The sequence below is a fragment of the Protomyctophum parallelum genome (genome assembly GCF_964188405.1).
Source record: "Protomyctophum parallelum genome assembly, chromosome: 3".
In the NCBI taxonomy this organism is placed as follows: domain Eukaryota; kingdom Metazoa; phylum Chordata; class Actinopteri; order Myctophiformes; family Myctophidae; genus Protomyctophum; species Protomyctophum parallelum.
The window spans coordinates 49247968-49273835 of record NC_139698.1 but is presented as its reverse complement, the minus strand read 5'-3'; the positions used below and the strand labels follow the sequence as shown (position 1 = coordinate 49273835).

The window sequence follows — 25868 nt, the reverse complement described above, 5'->3', positions numbered from 1 at the left end:
GACGAGAAGCATTGATTGAAAAATAATCAACAACAGATTTTGAAGCAGAGGAAGGATTGGATGGGGGCAGCAGGGAGGGAGGGGGGCAGAGACCAATATTATTCACATTTGACTAATTACAGTACAGTTACATTGGGCAAATGCTAACAATAAAAAAAAAATACGTCTGCCGGCGTATATTAAACCCAAAGGGTTCATATGTACTGTAGGGCATCTGGCAAAATGACCAAGGGGCACAATTAACTGGGCTTGAGACAAATCCAAGACGATTCCCAGTGTGAACTCTGTCCTCATTGTAGAAAAACATCTTCAGAGCACAAATCTTCTGCCCTTTAAATAATTTTGTTACACCTAGGCTTTTTTTTTATCCAACATTTGTTTTCCTTAAATACTGAATTAAATCACAACGATACAGCTAAATCTTGAATAATAATTAAATGTAATGTACACCATAATAAAATATATACATGGAAATATTCATACAAATTCTTGACTGGCCCAGTTTTCCTTCGCCTCTCTTTTTCTTTCCCCTTACAAAAATGTGAAGGAAATATTTGAACCACAGGACAAAACTACAGTCATACACAAATATAAATATGGAGTTCAATATTTAAATAATACATAATAAAGTGATAAGTAAGTGCAAATTTGAGTCTCAAATCACACACACAATCAGTTTGAAAATAGGGAGAATTGAGCACTTGACAGACATGGATTTCGTGAGTCACCACTAGGTGGCAATATTTGATTATGTTTCAGAAGTCAGGGTTACTGAATCAGAAGAATTACTGACAAATCTGTAAAATTGGATCGATTTTTGAACATTATTTTTTCATTCTGTTCTGTATGTATAGGGATGTTTTGTATTTGTTTGTTAAGGCGGGCTATGCTGTGGTTGCAGCATACCACCTCATTGGCTTCTATCGTATTAGCAGCAGAAATTTTAAACTGAACAATTATTTGGTATGCGAGATCAAAACATAAGAAACATGGTAGTAAAATAGACGGCTAATAATGTATGCAAACATGGCCAATTCAGTAGACAATGCAAGTTTTCTGGACAGGGAGAGATGGCAACGGCCAGAATATTACTAAAGACGAAAGATGTTTTCAGAAAGAAGACACAAATCTGCGTTCATCATAGAAAAGTCTCTGTCAGAAGAGATTAGGGCCGGATGAAATTTTAAAGTTTCAAATTGTTAATAACAAGCAGTGGCTCATGGCAAATTGGCAATGAGAAAGGACAGAAAAAGAGAGATGTGCAGAAAGTGGACTGGCGCACAAACACACACACACACACACACACACACACACACACTCACTCACACACACACACACACACACACTCACTCACTCACACACACACACGCTCGCGCAGAATGTATTAGCTGTGGATCATTTTGAGGGTCTCTGTCTCCCTGTGTCGCTCATGCAGAGCCCTGGAAGGAGAGAGGGATCGAGGGCGAGATGGAGGCGGAGGAGTGATGGACACCAGGCTCTTCAGAGGACGGGGGGATACTGGCGGGGGTAGGGTGGAGAGGGGTGGGGGCACGCTCCCCTTCTTCCCATCCAGCACGATCTGCGGTCGGCTTGCCAGTCTGGTCTGCTTGCCGATGCCGAATTCATGCTCGTTCTCATTCTCAGAGCTGCAGTCGCTCAGGTCCGTGATCTCCAGATCCGAGTCCGACTCCGGGTCATGCTTCACCCCTCCGCCTCTCCTCTCCGTGGGGCTTTGCCGGCCCGTCCCGGTAACGGCTCCCAGGCCGATGCCTCCAAGACCCAACCCTAGACCCAGCCCCATGCCCATCCCCAAGACAGGAGGGTTTGCCTCTGCCCTATCCCTCTCCCCCACCGAGGACCCTATGTCCGATCGGCCCAACATCATCCCTGGGAAGGGCGGAAGGTAGAGTCTGGCTGGCTGCCCACCCGCTGTGCCGTTAGTTCCCCCCGTTTGCCCTGCTGCCCCCCGATCACCTCCACCTGCATCCCCCGGGGGCAGCAGGGAGGAGAAGGGGTGAGGCAGCTGGGAGAGGCTGCTCTGCAGAGGGTTGGGATAGAAGTGGGAGGGGTAGAGGGAGCCAGGGGGGAGTTTGGGGCAGTTATTGAGAGAGAAGGCCCCTGGGAGGTAGGGGTTGAAGCCCCAGGGGTAGTCGAAAGGAGGATTGCGCTGGTAAGGGCCTAAAAGGGACGGGGGCTTGGAGTAGCACGGGGCTCCTATAGGAAGAAAGAGAGAGAAGATCCAAAGATGGAGTTTAGCTCTCCAAAAGGGCCAAAGGTAACCTGACATACAACATCCAAGAATGTTCACTAATTATGCTCAGCAGTATTAGCAATTCTAATCAGAAGCCACAGGGGCTAATTCTAGCATGGCTGTTTCCAACAACAACAAAGAAAACAGACAGAAATAAAAGGAGTAAAAAAAACTGATGGTAGGTTTTTTATGTGTTTTGTTTTGTTTCACCTGGTGCAAACCAGTGGTGAACAAAAAAATGGGAAAATATACAAAATTATATTATTTCTATAAGTGAATATTATTATAGGAAATCTCATTGACGATTATCAGCCACGTCCATGCGATTGTCTGGAGGTTAAAAATTGACATGTCACAATAACATTTTAGATTCGGTGAAAAATAAAAGCTTTAGGTATAGCAACGGAGATAACACGCAGTGCTGTATAGCAGAAACAAAAGATGGAGGGGGGGGGGAGGATCAAAGGTGATGCTGGAATTCAATTTTAATGAACAAACAAAGGAATTCCCTCCCAACCAACTGCACTTCCTTCCAACTGACAACCAGCTCAAAGTTGTGTGTGTGTGTGTGTGTGTGTGTGTGTGTGTGTGTGTGTGTGTGTGTGTGTGTGTGTGTGTGTGTGTGTGTGTGTGTGTGTGTGTGTGTGTGTGTGCGTCTGCGTGTGCGTGTGCGTGTGCGTGTGTGTGTGTGTGTGTGTGTGTGTGCGTGTGTTTGTCCTCTCTCTCTCTCTCTCTGTTATTTACTATGCAGGGCTAATTTGACAGTGGAGGAGTCTGTGTGTGTTGGACCAGAAGTAGCTGGCAGACACATGAATATTGAATCAGTCAGGCAGGCCTCACTTGCTTATGAAAACACAGTAATGGGCGCCCACAGGCCACAAACTGAAGCCTGCACCCTCAATTAGGGCCTTCCTGCCTGGGAAGGGATTAGGACAAGGGGGACACATGGGAGGGAGAGGAGGGCGAAAAGGGATGAAGGGGGGGATAGGACCTGAGGACAAACAGAGTGGTGGTGGGGAGGAGGGGGTGCAGGCTGTGTGATGAGGAGTGCATGTGTGAGTGTGTGTGTGTGTGTGTGTGTGTGTGTGTGTGTGTGTGTGTGTGTGTGTGTGTGTGTGTGTGTGTGTGTGTGTGTGTGTGTGTGTGTGTGTGTGTGTGTGTGTGTGTGTGTGTGTATGTATGTATGTGTGTGTGTCTGCGTTCACTGTACAGAATAAAGCAGTATTCACACAAATTCTGGCGCAGTGGCTGTGCGACTCACATAGTGTATGCTGTACGCATGGACAAACAAAGATGGGCACATGAGCATGCACTTCTCTCACCATCGCATGCAGCACACGGATACACATGCACAAACCACTGCTGCACAAGGGCATTCAAACATAATAGCTTGTAAATGTTTATGTAAATGCCTAATTTATACTTGCCCGGAATGTCGTGCACCAAAATTTGCCCATCAAGCTCACAACTCGTCGCCTGAATGATTCAACGCGCTGTGGGTTTGTAAATCTGCTATCTTTGGTGTGTGACACCGGCATGCAACTAACTATGAATCAGGCTTTAAGGGGAGATAAGGGAAAATGCTAATGGTTGCGCACACTGAAATTGTGGTGTTTTTCTTTTCCAGACTTAGGTTTGCAATTGCAACTACAGCTGATATGCATAATTCACCAGCCAACCTGGCCTCTCTCACCTGAAGGACAGCCTTACTGCAGGCTATAATGGGACAGCCATCTCTCTTTCCTTTAACAATAAATGTTCATGGCCCCATATATCCTCCTTCCTCTCCCTCCTTTCCCCGTCTATCATCATCTCTACACATCTTCCTGTACCTAGTCTCCCCCATCCCATCTTCTTGTTGTTCACCAGTGCTTCTCTGAGGAAGATGTGTATATCCCACTACAACAAAGATGTTTTTCTATGGTAACGACTAGTAACTAATCATACCTAATCCTATATCATATAACAAATCATATATTTTCTAATTACAATTTATGCGGTTACACAATGCACCCATGTGTTGAGATAGTTACCAAGTACCAATTCAAGCGCCTGCTCAAGTAATTTGGGGTATTGAACCTGCGATGTTCCAGGGGACATGTTCCAATGTTCCAGGACAGTCGTGCGCCCCCTATAGCCCCACCCATCTATACACGTTCTGTCTCCATCCCTCCATCTCACCTGTGCTAAGGAAGGGGAAGGCATCTAGCCTCAGTTTGTCTCCCTCTGGCCCTGGCGCCGGGGCCGCGCGCTCGAACAGCGAAGCCCCTCTGCCTGCGTCTGGCAAACGGGGGAACAGCGACTGTAGGGCCTGAGCAGAAGAAAGGAAGAGAAGGAATTAAGGAGGGAAATAGAAAATGAGAGAAAGAGAGAGAAGAAAAAGAAAGAAGCTCATCCAAGGATGTGTTCATATCATTAAAGGCATAGTTCACCCCCCAAATATATTTTTGAGCGGTGCCCCTTTGTGTCTCCATAATTCTGTGTCTCTCAAATTGCCTTAGGAGTGCGACAAAAACAAAAACATATCCATGTATTCAAGTCTCCATGGGGGAAGTAATCTATAGACAAAAAGGCATTTTGGGGAGTGAACTATCCCTTTAAGAAGAACATACACATACTGTACATCCAGCTTCAAGACACAGCGCCGTTCCACCAGTGTCTTTGAGTTGCGGAGGGTAAAGCCATTTGATGGCGGCGGCACCCCCCTGCCGAGTGTGATGCAAACAGTGGCACAGTCGCAGCAAGGACAGGATAAAAGGGCGTGCCTGGGGACTCTGGGTGAATAGCGAGGTGGGAGGACAGGGAAGCTCAGTGAACTCAAACACAGGAAGAGTTCAGAGTCAAATGGAGGCCAGTGATTAACAAGTGCAGGTACAAAAGACGGGTGTCAAGAGACAGGGGATTGTGGGGGACACTTTTTGGACCACACGTGGGAGGAGGAGGAGTGTGAGGTGGTGACAGAGGACACATCTAATAGAAGGGCGATACAAAAAAAGTATAGCCTTTTATATTCTCTGTCAATTCTGTCTGATGCAACTGTTAAGGTTTATGCCTTGTCAAAGTAACATTTCTCAAATGTGATAAAAGAAGTCTTGATATGTGTGCGTGTGCGCACATTGCTTCCATGTGTAATTCTTTCTTTCTTTTACTACTGGAGTGTGTATGTCAACTTGCACACATTGCATTGAGGTAGTTTCAAAATCAGCGAAGAGGGGATAGGACAGAAATAAATGGAACAGTCGAATCTCTGGAGAAAGGGGGCGAGTGTTTTTTTTCCTTTTTTTTCGGTAGGACTTTGGATCAATTGTATCTGTCACCCCTCTCAGCCCCAAGTTTGAAAGGCGAGAGAGCACTTCCAAGCTGCATGATCTGCGTTGCTTAACAAACCTGCATTAATGACCCCCGATTGATCTGATCTGACGAGGTACGCCACCCCCCCAACCCCCCCACACCGCCTGCTTTACTTTTACAATGTCTTTCATTTTCAATCGATGACAGATGGATACAGTGCCATCGGAGAGACACGAAGGGGATGAGGGAGAGTGCGAGTGGAGGGGGATAACATCTCCTTTTGTTTTAAGGACAAGTTAAAACCGTCCCCCCCTCCCTCTACTTTTCTCGTGTCTTTGCTGTCTCGCTCCCTTAAACCCCACCTTAAAGATGGCACAGATGCATGATTGATGAGTCCCCCTTTAGTTTGGAGTCAATCCTTTACGTTTCTTATCTAAAGAACTGTAACTTGAATACGGATATAAAGGCAGCCATCTGTAGTAATTCACTTGATTATATTATGTCTAATTGTAAATAGAACAAATACAACAACTCTTAGATTTATCTCAAACAACACCACATTGTTTGGTATATGTGTGTAAACTATACACTGTTAGTTTGCTATTGACATAATTTACTGGTGGATTCCAATCACAAATTGATTTTCCCATAATCCCTCACCCCATGAACACACCAGACATCAGTGAAGTCGTCAAATTATCAAACTGAGTCAGGGGGACTTTTATTCACACCTCACCTCCGGTGTTCTCGTATGATTTATCTCTGTAAAGATTTCACTATCTCTAAGGGAAAATAATAAGTGAATTCAGTTGTCTTACAATCATCGGCTTCCATTACATACAGTGAATAAAAGATGGGCGCGCTGAATACAACCCATCCTGTTCTATTGCCTTAGCAGGAATACACACAGCGCCGGGCCTGGTAACTACAAACAGCCAGGTCGCTAGACTGAAATGGATTTCAGTTACTGGCTTCAAATCACTATTAATAAACAATTAAGATAATGCATAGTGTAGTGGCATCCCTGGCGCTGTCTATCTCTCTCATCTTCCCCTTATTTCCATCATCCACCTCTTCCACCGTCTTTCGTAATCCCTCCATCAAATCAAAGTCGCTAATAATAATGACTTGAGAACGAATGGGACCAATCCTTCTCCATCGTCCAATCCTTCTTCATTCCACCTGCAAATCCTGCACTGATTACCGAATTAGGCTGGGCACAAAAAGTATAAAGTATGAATAAAATATACGTAGCACTAAAATATAACACACCTCACAGTCACCCCTTCTAATCCCTCACCCCCCCCCCCCCCCCTATCCCCTCCTTTGATGCCATCCCCACTTCCCCTTCCTCTCCATACCTCCGGACTGCAGTCGGGCGTGGCAGTGCCTCCATTGAAGTGGTTCTGGGCGAGCAGGAAGGGAGAGCTGGCCATGTCCAGGAGGGGATAGTTCACCAGCACCACCTTGCTGAAGTTAAACTTGTAGGTGAAACGCTTCCCTTTGGTCTTGTGCAAAATGCGTTTGTTGTAATAGTACCTGAGATAAATGTGAAAGGAGAATTACAAGGGGGGGGGGGGGGCGGGGGGGGGGGGGGGGCAAAGGGATAAAGGGAAGAAAAGGGTGAAGAAGAAGAAAAGGAGGAAAGGATTAATATACCATAATAACACTCAATTCAAGGTTGTGCTTAGCCTTTCTTCCATGTGATACAAAGGATGCAATTTTTCTCAAAATGGTCCTTGGGGTCCTTGAGGAGGTTTCAGCGTGTCCTCCTAAATGACGGATAGTTAGGAGGAACCAAATGGATCCGGCCGGGTCTGTTAGTGTAGATTGAGGTCCCAGGGATATCATATATCAAACTGGGGGTCCTTGAAATTGAAAAGAACTACTTTAAGGTCATAGCTATGCTATGTTATGTTTCTTTCCCTTTATTTATCCCCTCATTCCACAAAAAACTGGGCGCCTTGACATTACACACTATGTAATTATCAGTTATCAGTAAAGTCTCATTTGGTAATCCTGTTAATGAACGACATGCTGAAACAACAGTCGGACATGCGGCCGAACCGTGCTCCAGTGCTTGTGGTTAGAGTTATGTTATAGGTTTGAGGCAGGTTGTCGGTTTAATGATATTTTGGGCATGTCATTTACGACAAAAACTGTCATATATTGTCAAGACTAGGCAAAACCTGACAGAATGGTTACGGTGCCTACCACATGGGTGCAAAATGCCTTTTACAGCGCATCCCCGGTTTGACTCACGGCCTGACAGACTTTGCGTTTGCTCTGTGCCATTCCCCTGCTCTCTGTCTGCCTTTCCTGTCTCTCTGTCAATGTCGAAATAAAGAAAGTCAAAATAAAATAAAAAGTCAAGAACGGCAAAACTGTTTCTATATCGTATCTATTTTCACTATTCATTGTACGTCTAAAGTATATAGGTCTTAAGTGGTTAACTGACATCAAGCCAAGAAGCTAAACCTCCCTTTAACCCTTTAGCCCCCTTGAGAGTCAGGGTTCATTCACCTCTTGATGCACAGCGCGTCCTGTGAATGAACTAGACAGACGCCGTGTTGTCATGGCGATGCGTTATGTATATCAACTGGTAAGGCTGCCATGCACCGCTCCCGGCAGAGAGGGCCGTCGTCACAGGGAGGTGGGCCAAACAATGAGGCATCTCCATGGTAACGACCCTATAGGTGTCTTCCCCTGGGCATGTTAAGCCGTCACCATGCCAGTTTCCTGTGCCACCCACAGAGGAATCACAAATGTATTGTCTGCGTGCGTGCGTGCGTGCGTGCGTGCGTGCGTGCGGGCAAGTGTGCACGTGTGCAAGTGCGCATGCGACGTGTGGCTGCGGAGGGAGTCTATTGTAAACTAAACTTGTAATCAGACCATGGTGGAGGGCTAACTGGAATATAAGAAAAACGTGTGTTGTTGTTTTCAACCACTTAATCCCTGCTATATATTTTGTTGTACGTCGACGAATAGAAATAATAGTCAATCTAAAAGCTAACAACACGTTGCACTTCTTGCAGACCTGCTATATTTGCTACATGAACTTTAGAATTATTTGACAAAAGTCTGTGAAATGGGGAAACCATGGCTAAAGTTGTTAAGTCGCTGTGTTTCAAAGACATGACGGCGGGTTACACAGAACATTACACCACTTCAGCATTACCTGTATAGTTAAGCAGCTTCTCATTATGCAGATATAACATACATCAAGGAGCACAGCAGCGTGTATCAGCATGTATTCATGGCAGTCGGGGCCCGGGCGCACCGATGTGTTTGTGTTTTGCTTTGCGTGGCAATTGTGCCGTGGCCCTTAATTGAGCAATTAAGTAAGGCTAATCAAGGAGGCTAATTATGGCCCCAGCCAATTCATAACAATTAGACCCTTACGACAGCCCCCATTAACAAGAGGCCAAGGAAACAGAGGGAGGGGTGGATTAGGTTGGAGTGGGGGAGCGACTCGCTTCTCCATACTGTCATTTGCATAAGAAAATGTGTGCGTGCGTGTGCGTGTGTGCATGCGTGTGTGCGCGAGCGTGTGTGTGGAGTGCTGTAGGTACATAGTATACTATTGGTTTAATTGCTAAAGGCAGGTTTTCTTTATTTAAAAAAAACATTGAGAGTTGTAGAGAGAGAGAAAGAGAAAAGTTCAATCTAAAAAACTCCAAGCAATTTCACATTGGATGGGCTTAATTTTGAAATCCCTATTGAATTTTATATTTGGCAGCTTAATGGTGAACTTTCCATTACGATCTCCACAGATAAGGTGGAATTGAGGCTATCGACATTCCCCAGGAAAAAAAAGCCTCATCTTTATCATTCCATTTTTACTAACATGGTGGGAGACCTAGAGAGAGTGAGTATGGATCGATTCCATCAACAACAAAATATTGTTGTAAACCTATGTAAACAACGGTCTGATAATCGGCACAATTTATTTGATAACGGTTGTTGCTATTGACTGACATTTAAAATCTGCGGCTTGGCAGATAGAGGGCTAAGAGGGCCTATTGTGTGTACCTACCTACACACGGCCACGCACACACACACACACACACACACACACACACACACAGAAGTGCACAGAGAAACACACACACACACACACGTGCACAGAGAATCATCTCCCACACATACGTACCTTAGTGCCCTGCTGAGCTTGTCATAGTTCATGTGAGGTTTACATTTCCTTTGCCCCCACAGTCGGGCCACCTCGTCCGGGTCCTTGATGACGAACTCCCCGTAGTCCCCCTGCCAGGCGATCACGCCGTTGTACTCTTCCTTCTGCAGCAGCTCCAGGATGAAGTGCCACAGCTGGATCTGCCTGGAGCCAGGGCTCGATTCGGGTTTGTAGGCCCAGTCTGGAAAGGCAAGGCCTGCATGTGCAAGAAAGGGTGGGAGCGGTGCAGGGAAAGGTGTGAGGAGCGTGGATGTTAGGGGTGTGTCTCTCGTGTCCGTTCTTCCTAGTATGTGCTCGCCGGAGGGGGGGGAGGAGGGGGCTGGCTGGCTGTCTGGGTGACAGATGAGTTGATGGAGGTGAGGGATGATGTGTTTAATATCACAGCACGTGCCTTGAGCAATGTTAGTCTGTGCTAATGCCCTCTAGCCTCAACAGATTGGTCAGCGGGATGATGACAGCTTACTGGGAGAGATCTGATGGATACTCTGAGAGCCGGAATGCTAAGGGCCCACACACATGCGCGCACGCACGCGCGCGCACGCACACGCACGCGCACGCACGCACGCACGCACGCACGCACGCACGCACACACACACACACACACACACACACACACACACACACACACACACACACACACACACACACACACACACACACACACACACACACACACACACACACACACACACACACACACACACACAAATACTACTACTATTATCTATTAGAATGAAGTAATTCTTTGGGCTCATCCTTTACGTATAATTGCTGGCACTAACTACACTCATATACAAACGCTGAGGAGATTGATATTAGTGGCAGCAAATTAATTTGTTTGTCAATGTACAGTAAGTGTGTGTGTGTGTGTGTGTGTGTGTGTGTGTGTGTGTGTGTGTGTGTGTGTGTGTGTGTGTGTGTGTGTGTGTGTGTGTGTGTGTGTGTGTGTGTGTGGGGGGGGGGGGGGGGTCTTTATATGCTTTCAGTTTTAATCTGTAGATTACTTTGTGTCTCTGTCACTCTTGTGTAATATTAACAATTATCAATTATGTGTTTATTAACAATTTATCAACTTTATTGATTCACAATGCATTTATGTTCAAGTTGTCAAATTTGCCTGTATGAATTCAGTTTCAGAAATAAGGTCTGCTTGAAACGTGAGGTTACTTTCAGAATTAAACACATAACCTCTACTAGATTTCAAGACTGATGTAACAAAGCAACACCACACCTATGGGACTCTTGAACCCCAAAGGGCCTGGAAATGTTCAACCAAATTTAAATGGTGAAACCTTTTTGTTTCGGGTGCCACTGTTCCATAATAGTCTTTGATCAGGTGTTGCATTAGGTTGAAGTCATGCTGTGAATTGTGAGAAACCACTCATGATCTATGAACAGAGGCATTAGAAACCAGTCCAAACAGGATAGAAAGCCTTGTCTAAAGTTCAAAATGATTGCTTAAAGGACCACTTCACCACTTTTCAACATATCTTCATATAATACAGTAGGTCCTCACTAATAATCTTGAAATAAATGGCGCAATTTTTTTCTACTCGGTCTGTGTCTCATAGGAGGGCTGTGGGCAGTTCAGAAACCGTCTTCCAGTGACATCATCGATGGGGATTACAAGCTAATAAAAACCGCAGGCTTTCTAGTCCTGAAAAGTTGCAATGCGAAAATGGAATCCATCATTCTCACGATAATGAAAATCGAAACATTTTTGTAAAAAAATCTTGTTTAAAGAATAATCTGACTAATGATGATGTCACTGGAAGATGGTTTCTAAACTGCCCACAGCCCTCATATGAGACACAGACTGAGTAGAAAAAAATCGTGCCATTTTATCATGATTATTAGTGAGGACCTGTTATATGAAGATAGGTTGAAAAGTGGTGAAGTGGTCCTTTAATGAATTTCAATTTAGTGACATTTATTTACATTCTTTTAAGAATTTATATGAAATTCGTGAAAAAATCTAAACAAAAAAGTGAATACAATTAAATTAAATTACAATCTAGTTTCCATCACCCAATAATGCTCCAGTATATCATTCTTACTACAGTGTTGCTCATACTATATCTTAGGTTGTTTGGGTTGATGCTGGCAAATTGGGCCAGGGTGTGTATTGATGAGTTCAAATGCAAACAGAGCATTTGTCATGTATTTAATTTCCTTTATTTCATCGGTTACTGCTGTGACTACACACACACACACACACACACACACACACACACACACACACACACACACACACACACACACACACACACACACACACACACACACACACACACACACACACACACACACACACACACACACACACACACACACACACACACACACACACACACACACACACACACACACACACACACACACACACACACGAGTGGCACTGACCTGGTGTCCAGAGAGTGGGCACAGGGGGAAGCAGCAGATCACTGACGCAGTTACAGTCCATGCCTCCGCAAAACACCTGGGAACAGAGCGGAGACCAGGTGAGGAAGACCAGTTAGGCAAAAGGCAAGTCATCCATGATTACTCATCTTTACATCACCCCCAATTACTGCAATGGCAGGAGACTGTGGTCCTACCGGGCAGCTCCCTGCATGCATGCGGTGAATGTTTGTAACAGTGAGTGTGATGTTTTAACAGTGTGAGTATGAATGTCTGGAACAGTGTTAGGTATGAGAGAAAGGTGAGCGTTGCTGTATGAATAGCACACCACGCTCATTCAACTTTCCCGAGAAATGTAAAACAAACACACGAAAAACCTTTTGTGACTCGTTTTAATCTGAATAATTGAAATGAAAAGAGGAAGAAAAATCTTTTTATTTACACTAAAAATAAATAAGACCTGCCCTGTCGCTTTATTTTGGGGAGCAAACAGTTTGTGACTCTAAACTTTGCTGAAACTCTATAAGCAGAAGGTTTTTTATTTATAGAGCAAGGGGGTTGTGCAAAGACCTGGGAGTCAGGGTTAAAAACTGCTTAAAATCAATGTGAAATATGACAGCCTGGAAGTAAATTTCTTTCTTTTCCCCGCATTTTTGTGAGAGATCAGGGGTTTGATGGATGTGCTCTACGTGTGGCCACTGGAGGCTGTGTGTGATGCAAGGGCTGGACATTTCTGTTAGAACACTGCAAGGAAAGTAAATTAAGGAAACACGTCTCTTCAAAATGTAACGTACTTACCTCACGTCATCCCTCTCTCCCCTTGAATCAGATCTCATTTTCCTCCTTGACTCTCAAATTTACAATTTACCCATTTAGTTTCCTTGTGAACTTATATATATTGGACATTCCCCATGAAATGAGGCATAACATTACAATATTACAAAATTAAAAGAATACCCTAAAGGTTTTTCAATCAATAAATGTCCACAAAGTAAATGTCTTGCTGAATAATAATAAACATAATTATACTGTATCACACACCGATGATAGCAGCAGGACTACTCCACAATAATTCAGATTTCTCTGTGTTCTAATATCTAACACAAATACGATAGTGAATCATCTGAGTTTGACATCATTCTTCCTTTCACTACCACAGGTGGGTATTTTACGCACACACACACACACACACACACACACACACACACACACACACACACACACACACACACACACACACACACACACACACACACACACACACACACACACACACACACACACACACACAGTTCATCTTCTGTCTTTCACAACCACCTACTACATGTCTTTCATTCACGTGCCAGCAAGCCGTTAGAGTGCGCGCGCACACACACACGCACACGCACACGCACACGCACACGCACACACACACACACACACACACACACACACACACACACACACACACACACACACACACACACACACACACACACACACACACACCGTAAACAATGGCGCAGAGTGGTCTGTTGGGTGGTTCAAAGGCGGCTCATAATAATAAAATGTCTTGTAAATAATTGCGCAGGGAGTAGGTGAGGAGATGTGCGTGTTTCCCTGACGAGCAGACGGGACGGTGAGATGGGATCTCGTTTGGATATTACAGTTTCATCTGGGGTTGTTTTACAAAGCTCGGATGGAAGAGATGCCCCGCTGATACCCTGGTATCTGTAATGCCGGCCTCTCCGTCTCGCTCCCTCTTGACTCTCTGGCTCTATTTAATTATGCTCTGTGAATTTTGGATTTTCCCTCCAGCATTGAAATGGAACGTGAATTATTAAGGTGTGTTTGTATAAATTATTATTGCTAACTCCAGGCATTTCTCTCGCTCTGTATTCTCTCTCTCTCTCTCTCTCTCTCTCTCTCTCAAACGCACACGCACACGCACACGCACATGAGTGCAATCTCTCACTGTAGCTATACTTGGAAAATAGCAGATCTAGATGCTCACGATGCATCATAGCAAGACATGTTGTGAGCTTGAAGATCTATATGCACGACACCAGCGCACAGCTGAAAATCACACTTAACTCTCTCGCATGCTTGCTCGTTCTCACCCTCTCCTCTCCTCCCACTCTCTTTCTAGTCTTTGGATTGTGGCCCTTTTCCCGTTCATCTTTTGTGCTCCCTGGCTGTTCATTTCCTTCGGTCTTCCACGGTACATACCCAGTGTTCATTGTGCCTCACTCATGTTGTTTTGTTTTTCATCATTTATTGTTGTTAATCTTTTATGTTCCCTTCGGCATCTTTAGGGCTCATAGTCTCTGACTGCAGCGTGTGTCCCCACGCAGCTATCTGGTAAAAGTTATGATAGGCTAACGGTTCAAATTAATAAACGGTTTACACTGTAATTACAGTCCGTAAGTCCTGCATTTAGTTAAGTTTAGCTTAACGTATGGTACAACCTTGAACCTGTAATTGTGATTAAACGATAAAACATGTAGTAGTAGACTATAACAACTATATCAATATGTATTCCTCGTAAGACTGCATTTCTGATTCACCATTGATGCAATTATAACATATTTTATATCAAAAGGCGCGTCTCTCCACTAATATGCTGATAGCTATAACCTATACATCTGTCTGGGGGCCGTCTGTGGAAGAAAAGGCACATGTCTTCTTTTTTATATATTAGATATTCTTTGTGTTTGCGATGGTAATCCATATACCTTTCCTCTATAACCCTGTGGGCATTGGGTCATCAATACTGCATCATCTGTTTCATTTACGGCGTTCTTCTGGTCCACGGCATGTATATACGCTATAGCCTCCTCAGAGGATGTTATATATGGGCGCTCCGATCCTGTCGGGGGTCACTACCTTCCTTTTACCGACCGCCTACGCATCTCATATCGCAACTACCGTACCTATAACCCCCCCCTCCTTCCCATCCCTGTCCGCCAGCACATCCATACAGGTGAATCCTCTCATCCTCTTTTTCCCCTCACTCCTCCTTTTTATCCTGTCTTTCATACTAACTCACTCACTCACTCACACATACAAGCACACACCCCCCCCCTCCCCCCCCCCCGCCCCTCGCACTCTCTCGCACTCTCCTGGTCTGTGTATTTTGCTTCGCCGCAGTAATTTTCCGTTTGATTTCGGAGGTAATGCATTTTTTACAAATCAAAGTGGAAGCGAGACTGCCCCCCCCTCACTCCACCTCCACCTCCACGCACGCACGCACGCACGCACGCACGCACATACACATAGACAAACACAGACAAACACACACGTACACTCCTCCTCTCCGATTGCCTCTCTCTCTCTCTCTCTCTCTCTCTCTCTCGCACCCCCCCCCTGGCCCCCCAGGCCAGAGAGGAGATAAAGGAGCCCCCATCATTTCCTTGTTAGTTTTGATTCGGGCAGCACAGGGCTTTCAAGTTCCCCCCCATCACCCCCAGAAACATTATAACTAGCAGCCCAGGGAATACTGCTCCTCTCTCTCAAACACACACACACACACACACACACACACACACACACACACACACACACACACACACACACACACACACACACACACACACACACACACACACACACACACACACACACACACACACACACAGATAGACTAATGGATCACACATGCACAATATACACACAGTCACAAGCAGATGTGGCACGCATACACAAGTACACAAGCGTACAGGTATGGAGGCTACACACATAATGATATAGCACACACAATGAGACCATAGATACTGACTGAATCAATACAACACACACACACACACACACACACACTCACACAGTTCATCTCAATGGGAATAGATTAAGATGCCAGCATATTGATATAGTATTAATGCACACACCTGCAAACAAAGTGGACCAAAAACTGGGCAACTTATTTCGCACAGTCCCTAATCAAAGATTTATCAGGGACAAAAGGCCACATTGTGTGAGTGATCACACATGCCAGCCAATGCCAACACTGTAACAAAAACACGTTCAGCACACTAAAGTAATGCTCTCAACCATGGGCTCTGGAATGCACTGTAAGTCCTTCATCACATTACATCAGTGATTGTAAAACTTTTTAATTTCAAGGACCCCCAGTTAGTAAACCTAGACCACTATATAGGTACTTGGTGCGTCTTGGAAAGTCTGGTGACGCGAGGTTGATTAGGCGTGTCTTATCTTGAATCTAGGGGGGGGCGCGTTCTAGCGCTCACGCACATGCACCGCTCCGTTCTGTCCCTGCGCGTGCACGTCAAACATTTACTGGTACCACGGCGTGGTACTGCGTTCTACGAGCATGACACCACGGCTATACAGTGATGCAATCGCAACTCTCAGCGCTGCTAGTGCAGTGAGTGCACACACTGGGAAGTATGGGAACAATTACAAACAAACAACACTGGTCAACGTGACATGACAGTGATTATTAGCTGCTACCAACTAGTGGTAAGTGGACGTACAGGATGAGGCCGAATAATTGACACGGCTGATTGGAAGGCTGCGATGCAATGCAATATTACTACTACTATTATTCTTTTTTTGGAGGCCCCTGGAAGCTCGAGGCCCGTTTCAATTGAAACGATTGAAACATATAAGGCTGCCACTGACAACACATAATAACCACTTCAACCCTATATACATTTCGGCCATTCAAACGTAGCCGATATACAGTACAAGCTCACAATGTGTCGTATGTGTCGTAACTTTAAATGGGACATGCTACTCAATGATTACTTTTACTTATGGTATTCTAACTAAGTACATTTTGAAGCCAGTACTTTTGTACTTTTACTGAAGTAAATGTTGAATTCTGGACTTAAAGGACCACTTCACCACTTTTCAACCTATCTTCATATAATTTGTCCTCACTAATGTTCATGATAAAAAGCCACAAATTGTTTCTAGTCTGTTTCTCATGGGAGGGCTGTGGGCAGTCCAGAAACCCGTCCACCAGTGACATCATCGATGTGGAATCCAAGCCTATTGAGAATGTAGACTTTCTATTCCTGAAAAGTTGCAATGCGATAATGGCAGCCATCGTTCTCACGATAATACAAATCTAAATATATATATATTTTAAATATTGTTTAAGAAAATCTGCCAAATGATGATGTCACTGGTGGACGGGTTTCTGAACTGCCCATGAGACACAGACTGAGTAGAAACAAATGGTGGCAATTTATCATCAACATCAGGTTGAAAAGTGGTGAAGTGGTCCTTTAACAGAATATTTCTACATTACAGTATTGATACTTTTACTTAAGTAAAAAATGTGAGTCCACCACTGGTAAATTGCAGCACAGAGTTACAGACCTTTGGTTTCTGACTTTCAATCATTTACCCCAGGGCTCCTCGAGGGGCTCCCCAGACCCCACGTTGAGAGGACCACTGCACTGCATTACTACAGAGCGGTACCTAACTGTGGCAATTCCCCGTAGTGTGTTGACTAATAACAGTGCTGTCATAATTCAATAAAATTGTGACATCATGCTATACTTTAGGTTGCACTGCATGTTGTGACTTGAGGCCAACTAAACCTTGCCCAGGACCAGTCAGATCAAAGCTAATTGGTTGCAGTGGATAGTGAGGTTGCGTTTCGTAGTTTACGGTATGTGGTCAAACTGTATTCTTGAGATCTTGAGAACCCTTACAGTGAGATTTCTGTTTCCTTGAGCGCAGAAGCAACATATAAAGATGATCGATAAAATGTTGTAGAACTCATGGTTCTATAACAAAAATCAGCACTGACACAGTGAAAGGAATACAGTATAAGTTAATGTTCCCCCTAGAATATGGATGTTGGGGTTCAAGCTGTAAAATTCAAATTTTCAATTATTCTGATATCTTACTCTAATCGGCAAATATTGTACTTTTTACTCCACCATATTTGACAGCTCTTAATAGTGGTTAATAGTTGACGGATTTACAACACATATTAACTGATGTCATAAGGAGAACATGCAACAAAACATATAGGTGAATATTCTGCAAAAACAGCAGATCTACAAGCACAACTTTAGCAGATGCAACATTCATTCAAGTGATGAACACAATGAATGCATAACCAACTAGAAAAAGTGCTCCTCTGGGCACAGGTCTCCACCAGTCCAGGTCAGGTTGTGGCCTCCTGGTGGCGCTATAATAGGCCAATGTGAAAAGGGTGCCATGTGTTCTTATGCCTTTGATGGCAATTGGATGATTTGAGGCATTTCGTTGTGTGTTTTACAAAATGTGTTTTGTAAAAATCCACCTGTTGGTGGCGCTATAACAGGCCAAAGTGTGGGATATATTCCTCAGCCTATAGTAGGAAAGTGTGTGAAAGATTTCACGTCAATTTCACACTGCGTTCATGATTGTTCAAAACGGGCCAATCCTGCAAACTTTGAAAGCCAATGTTAGCCAATTAGGATGGAATATGAAATATCGGACAGATCCGTCTTGAGCACATGACTATAGAGATACTGTGTAACGATTTGTGGGATTTTTGGACAAAATCTGGAGGAGTAATATAAAAAAAAATGTTTTACAAAAGTCGGCCTCCTGGTGGTGCCGTTCTGTTAAATTTGGGGCAGAGGTTCATCTTGTCATATAGGGAGTGGGTGCAAAGTTTGACATGATCAGGTTAACGGTGCCGGAGATTAGCACGTAACGGACACACACGGACACATGGACAGAGTGCAAAACATACTCTCTCCCCATGCCTTCGGCCTGGTGGAGACAATTACAATCCAATAATGTGATTGTGCATGAGTTATTTTACGTTTGGAACTGTATAAGCATATATAATTTGATACCAATACCTTTGAATGACGGACATTGTGGTATTTCTACTAAAGTACAACATCTGAGTACTTCTTCCACCCCTGGTAGACCACACAAGGATGTCATAGAATGACTGGTCGGAGGGTGTTAGGGGGGGGGGGGGGGTAAAGCCTGACACTTGAACAATATTATGTCTCCAGTGCTGCTAAAGTTGGAAAGAGACATGGATTTGATATACAGGGAAAGATGCCGAACAAACATGAGAAGCATGAAGAGTCTGCCCAGTCCCGCTCTCTCTCTCTCTCTCTTTCCACTAGATGAAACGAGGCTCTGTACATTTGTCTCATCTTCCCCCCTTTTTCCCCTGAAAAAGGGTCCAACTGAACTCTCTCTATCTCTCATTCCTCATTCCTCTCCCTCCCTCCCTCTCTCTCTCCTTCTCCCTCCCTATCTCCCTCTCTCTCTCCTTCTCTTCGTCTCCCTGGTTAGCTCTGACACACTGGCCAGCCTCGGGGTGGAAGAACAGAGGGACTCTGCTATGGGTTTGTTAGAGTGAGAGGGGTTGAGAGGAGCAGGCATAGAGGAGGAGGAGGAGGGGGGGGGGGGAGGATGGAGCAAGATGAGGTGGTGGTGGTGAGGGGGGGGGTTGGTGGTCAGGAAGATGGAATATGGACCTACTTATCCTTAATATTAAAATAGAAATCAACTCCCCAAAACTGTATTTTATCTACGTTTTATTTTATTTTAAGGTTCATATATTTTACAGCATGTGTCAATGCCAGCAATCAACCTCTAGAAATGGCTTTTAAATTGTTCTATATTTGAATCAGAATCAACTTTAGTGGGTGAAATTATGCATATGCAGATGGTATACAGTAGGCCTACAGTATACATGTCCATTTTAGAAGATTTACTGCATGTGTTCAAACTTCAAAGACTTACAGTAGGCCTATGGTATAAGTAATCTAATATTCAGTGGAAATGTGCAGGTGGTATTAAGCTTTCACAACACATTAACACAATGACCTTAATTGGCTAAAGATCTTGACTCAATCATTCATTCATTCATTCAGTTAAATTCCCTTGTTTAGTGAACTGAATTTAACTGAAAATTAAACGTTTATTAAAAGTAATATTGTTCATGTTATATGAACAATCTGTGCAAATTCTGAGGCCTCAATCAAGACTATCACCTGCTTGACAAAAAAAGACAAAAAAATAGTCTAAAATATAGTTGAATGTTGTAACATAAAGTTACATAGCTACTTTCAAAGTCAAAATATTCCTGCAGGCTAACTATATACATTCAAGAATATACATTTGGGAAACATTGAAAGAACAGAAATTTATTTTTGCCAGGTCAACATACCAACATAATGTCAAAGACGAAAAAGTTTTACAGTTTAATGATTGATATTGGCAAGTTGAGAATGTTGCATATGTATAGCTACTATACTAGACTGTATAATAAAGAAAGAAATGTTGATTTTTAAAACTGGGTGAAAGCTGGAAAACAAGCTTAAGAAGAGGTGAGTAAACCTATATGCATGTGTGAGTGTGTGAGTGTGTGTGAGTGTGTGTGTGTGTGTGTGTGTGTGTGTGTGTGTGTGTGTGTGTGTGTGTGTGTGTGTGTGTGTGTGTGTGTGTGTGTGTGTGTGTGTGTGTGTGTGTGTGTGTGTGTGTGTGTGTGTGTGAGAGAGAGAGTGTGAGTGAGTGGATGATTGAGAGAGAGAGGGGGGGGGGGTCTGCGCATCGGTAGTACAGTTTGGAACAGCGGCCTTAAAAATAAGGAAAATAAGGGGGAAAAGAGGAAGAAAAAGTATCAATCGATAGGGTTAAATTATTCATCGTCATTAATTATCGATCGCTCTCCGCTGCCGGCTCGTCCGCCTCGCGCCAGAGTTGAAAGGAGGGAAAGCGCGCTTTATTAAAACCGGCTCGAGCCTCATTGTTTCATGTCCCGCGGCAAAGAAAAAGCTCGAGCTTGGCTCTGCCCGCGCCAGTGAAAAACACACACCGCACGTGCACGCACGGGGAAGAGCGCGCGCGCGTGTGTAGGTATAGCCTAAACTTGTATATATTTGTGAGGACCAAATGTCTCCAGTATATATAGTAGCTATAGAATGATAGGAAACAGACATTTGTAAGGACAATTTTCCTTAAAAAATGTTTTGTCCACGCAACTCAAGTATAGCCTATAGTGCGCGCGCGCGCGCGCACACACACAGTCACACACACACACACACACACACACACACACACACACACACACACACACACACACACACACACACACACACACACACACACACACACACACCTCCCCTCCTCCCATGCGCTCTCTCCCGCTTGCTCTCTCTCTCCCGACGCACGGGAGAGCTTTGGGGAGCCTCGCGCGGTGTTCACGGGGCGGCTGTGTCTCGCGTGGATCGATGAGGGATCAATGGCTCGCGCTGACTAATAGCCAGAGAGCGCCTTTGATCTCGCGGCTGAGAGATCAAACCCTGCGCGAGGGAGGGAAGAGAAATCGGAAAAGAAACCGCACAGGCGAGCGGACCTTCACGGACGCACATAGAGACGCACAGAATATTATTAACCGTGACATTACAAACAGAGGTGTGTGTGTGTGTGTGTGTGTGTGTGTGTGTGTGTGTGTGTGTGTGTGTGTGTGTGTGTGTGTGTGTGTGTGTGCGTGCGTGCGTGCGTCTCTCTCTCTCTACGAATATTCCTCACACAACTCCAGCCTTGTTGTTGCAGTGACGTCACAGCATCAGTTTGAGTGAGACAGTCAGTGAGAACCATCTGTTGTTTTCATCTTCACTTCACGCATACAATCTCTCACACACACCTTGTTTTAGCTGGGGGGGGGGGGGGGGGGGGGGGGGGGTCTGCACCTCTCCTGAAGAGAATTGTTATTCATTGTTTGTATTTTATCTCTTTTATGCTTCGTGAATTATGCCCTTTGACTATACCAAAAACATTCTTGCTTCCGAATCCTAACCTTCCCAATTTACCTCATGCTGACAACCAAATAAGTGTTTTGCAAATAAGTAAGAAAATTCCAATTGCCACAGACTTTAGGATTTAAAGTATTTCGTTTTTAGCCGTCTTATATTACACGTAAACTCTCCTTGGTGTTAATCTAGCGCTGATGGTCCCTTATGGGTTATAGTTATACACTTGGGATTAAAATGGTATACTGGCTATATGGCTTCATGTTTATATGTTATTACGTCATCTTCGCCCAAAATAGTTGTCCTCTGCACTCTCACCTGATGAAGAAACTTGTTACAGACCCCTTATAGTGAATCCATCCCTCCCTCCCTCCACCATACACTCTCTACATCCTATCCCCCTCTCTTTATCCCCCACCCTCCCCTGGTCAGTGAGTTACTCTCTCTATCGCTCTCACTTCCCGAATTAACCCATTCTGAACGGGCACCCATTTTGGTGTCGGCATCATGTTATGCTTTATCTATTGAAAAATAGCAGATCTACAAGCTCATATCGCGCCACCGAGTGGCGCGATACGAGCTTGTAGGTCTGCTATTTTTTTTTTTTATCGAAGAACGACTGACATTTTTAGAATCTGATCTCAGGTCAGAATGGGTTCATCAGGACCAGTGTGTGTCCGGCGGAAACCTCGTATGAATCTGATCTCAGGTCAGAATGGGTTAACCACTCAAGAAGTCACCACCGACTCAATCAATACCTCATACATAAACCCCGCTATAATCGCTCCCCCTGCCTGTCTGTCTGCCCCCCCCCCCTCCACCCCTCTCTCCATCCTCTTTACCCCCTTCTCCAAGCCTCTCCCTGACACTTCTCTGTTCCTCTCCTCCTCTGTATGCCCCCCTCCTCATGTCCTCCTTCCAACCGTCCATATATGCCCCCTTCCCAATGTGTCATTATAGGCTTATCAATGTGCTGCTGGTTATTGTATATGCATCCGAAGCCTATGTACACTGTACATTACTGTACATTGTACAGTAAAGGCCTATAGTCTGATCTGCCATATTTGGCTTGCGACACCATCGTAGGACCAATAGGCCATCAGGCTAGGAATCAGGGTTTTTTGCAAATGCCCTCGACCACCATGCACCACCACACTAGCCTGGCTAATATAGTTATAGGTAAAGTTAGCTTAAGTTGTGGCAAGTCTGAAGAAAAAAAAAAGCTTTCTTCACAGATGTGTTCATTAGGATGTGTACTATATCACAGAAAACTTGGTGAAAGCTGCTGAAAGTTGGGGTACCATTATCAACCAATATAAGGCAAAAACTTCCAAATTTTATTATGCTTTAAGTAGCATGTGACATGTCAAACTAGGGGTGTTTCAAGATTCTGAATCCATTGCAAGCATTAGTTTTGCACAAAAAACACTCCTTTGCCTAAAAATGCCCATAGCCGTCATCACAAATGTGAGGTCAGCACATTTGGGCACGTGGCTATGGCCGAATCTAGCCCAAGGAGTATTTTCGTGCAAAACTCATCATGAAAACCCCCTATAGTTTGACATGTCACATGCTACTTAAAGTATAATGAAATTTGGAATTCCTTGCCTTATATTGGTTGATAATGGTACCCCAACTTTCAGCAGCTGTCACAAAGTTTCCCAAGGGAGTTGGGTTGGAACAAACTTTTCTGTGATAGTAGACACCTTTATGAACACATCTGTGAAGAAAGCTATAGTGGTAAGCATTTTTGGCAGAGTTCAACTTAAGCTAAATTTACCTAACTAATAAGCCAGAATCAAATCACACTATCGTGTGGTCGGCAGGCCATTTTTTTTTGCCAACGGCTGATTCGGTCTGGCTTATTAGCCATGAGGCGCACCACAACCATGCACCACCACCAAGCAAGAATGATGTGCAACTCAATACAAATCACCTGAAACACCTCAGACGTCTACAAGTGCACGTTACCAAAATGTCACTGCAGTCACTCATGAAGTATAGGTTTACAAATAGGCCTATAATAAACACTTTTGGCCTATAGTTATAGCTGGGGGTGGAGTTGTCTCTCTACATCGTCCTCAGAGCTCAGACGAGCCCTCCATCGGCGTCTCCAGTCATCTCGGTTCTCCATACATCTGGCCAGCTCATTTGTGCTTTCTGCACCAGCATCTTTCTTTAGTACGTCAACATAGGTGTGGGACGTCCTTTCGATCGATGCCCGTGTGTTGGTTCCCACGGTACAAGGCTACAAGCTTTTTGGCCGGAGGTTCTTGGTGTCGGTGGCAGTGGCCAGCTAGTCTCATCCTCCTTACTGCTATCTTCTCTGATACACTTGGTAATGCCCCGTACAGACGCAGTGCTTCCCCATTTTGACCATGTTATCAGGCATAACATGCAACCCATATTGCTTATAGTTATAGAGACAAGGAGAAATTACTACATTATCTCATATTTAACTGTGAAATGCATTTGTTAGTGATTTGGGGCTGGGGGTAAGTATTGTAAGGAAGGCAAAGGATTGACAGCACACACACACACACACACACACACACACACACACACACACACACACACACACACTCTCTCTCTCTCTCTCTCGCTCTCTCTCTCTCTCTCTCTCTCTCTCTCTCTCTCTCTCTCTCTCTCTCTCCTCAAGTCTTTTTGATTCGTCCGTGCGGTTTGATCTGTGCGAGAGCGAGTTTTGTAAACACATTTTTCACGACCATAGCCACGGGCAAGGGAGCGCGAGGCGAGAAGAAGGGTGGGAGCAGGGGAAAGAGGGAGAAAGAGAGAGAGATGGGGGGGGGGGGGTGTTAATGAGCACGTGGGGTGAATTGCTGGACGGACATTATGTGTACATATAGAGTCTACAGACCGCAAATACACATGCAATTGCATGTGAATACAGCCATGTATAGCTTAGATTTGCACTCCCAAACATAACCATATAGCCTGACACACACACACACACACACACACACACACACACACACACACAGAGAGAGAGAGGGGGGGGGGGGGTAAAAAGCACCATGATGGTTGACGAAATGTAGAGCAACAACTTGAAAAACGTATTATTCTTCCTTGTCGATCATAACAATGTATGCATGTTCATTCCTCAAGTTCAACTGGACATTGCAACCAACAACATATATTCTCCAAGTTGACATTTTATATATCCTAAAGGTCCAACTCCAACATGCATGCAGTGTTAAACCTAAAGGGATAGTTCAGACTTTTTGAACTTAAGCTGTATGAAATACTTGCCATTAATATAGTGGTTGCAACTTATTAATTGATTACCTGAGTCCCGTGGTGGGAGTTCTGATCTGCAGGTTTTGGTGAATATTAAGTATAGTAGTCATTTTGTGGGTGCAGGCACTGGGGGCCTGCACGCATTAAAAGTAAATGAATTCACACAACTATAGTGTCATTTGTATTGCTGACCTATTTTCTACCATATAGTGCAACTTTCGTTCATTTTTTACCCTTCTATCACACGCTGTTTTTGTGTCCATATCACTACGCCCAAAAATAGTTCCATGGGGTCAAAGTTCAACGAAAGTTGAAAAGTAAATAGGTCAACAATACAAATGACGCTAGTTTTGTGGATTAATTTACTATATATTAATGCGTGGCCCCAGTGCCTGCCTGCCGATTCGTGCATGGCGAAGAAACCTGCAAGCCAGCTAGGGCCTAAAAGAGTGTGCATGAGAGTGACTGAGACGAGAGGAGAGGTAGATTCGGGAGACCAGACATGCATGTTCAAACTGCGTCATACTTTTCTCTGCATGTCGGACATACAACTTTTGGATTGCAGCTTTTTAGAGTGGGGGATCGACAGAGAAAAATGAGATCGAGGGAGTGAAAGAGAAAAAGATGCATCTCGTTTGGAATGAGCACATAAAACAGAGAAAACAACAACCGAAAACAGATTACATAGGCGAGCAAATAAAGCCGAGCACAGACGGTAAACACGCGGCAGTGTGAGTTGAACTAATAAAAG

General features: G+C 44.4%; 1 protein-coding gene across 1 annotated transcript; it reads right to left on the bottom strand.

Moving 5' to 3' along the window:
* Positions 1 to 1384: 1384 nt before the first annotated feature.
* On the bottom strand, positions 1385 to 12198 carry erfl1 (Ets2 repressor factor like 1; the record flags this gene model as incomplete). Its single annotated transcript, XM_083760358.1, has 5 exons — positions 1385 to 2214; positions 4433 to 4562; positions 6904 to 7081; positions 9696 to 9930; positions 12138 to 12198. The coding sequence occupies 5 exons, from the start codon at positions 12196 to 12198 to the stop codon at positions 1385 to 1387; spliced, it is 1434 nt and encodes a 477-aa protein (XP_083616484.1).
* Between the last annotated feature and the right edge of the window lie 13670 nt (positions 12199 to 25868).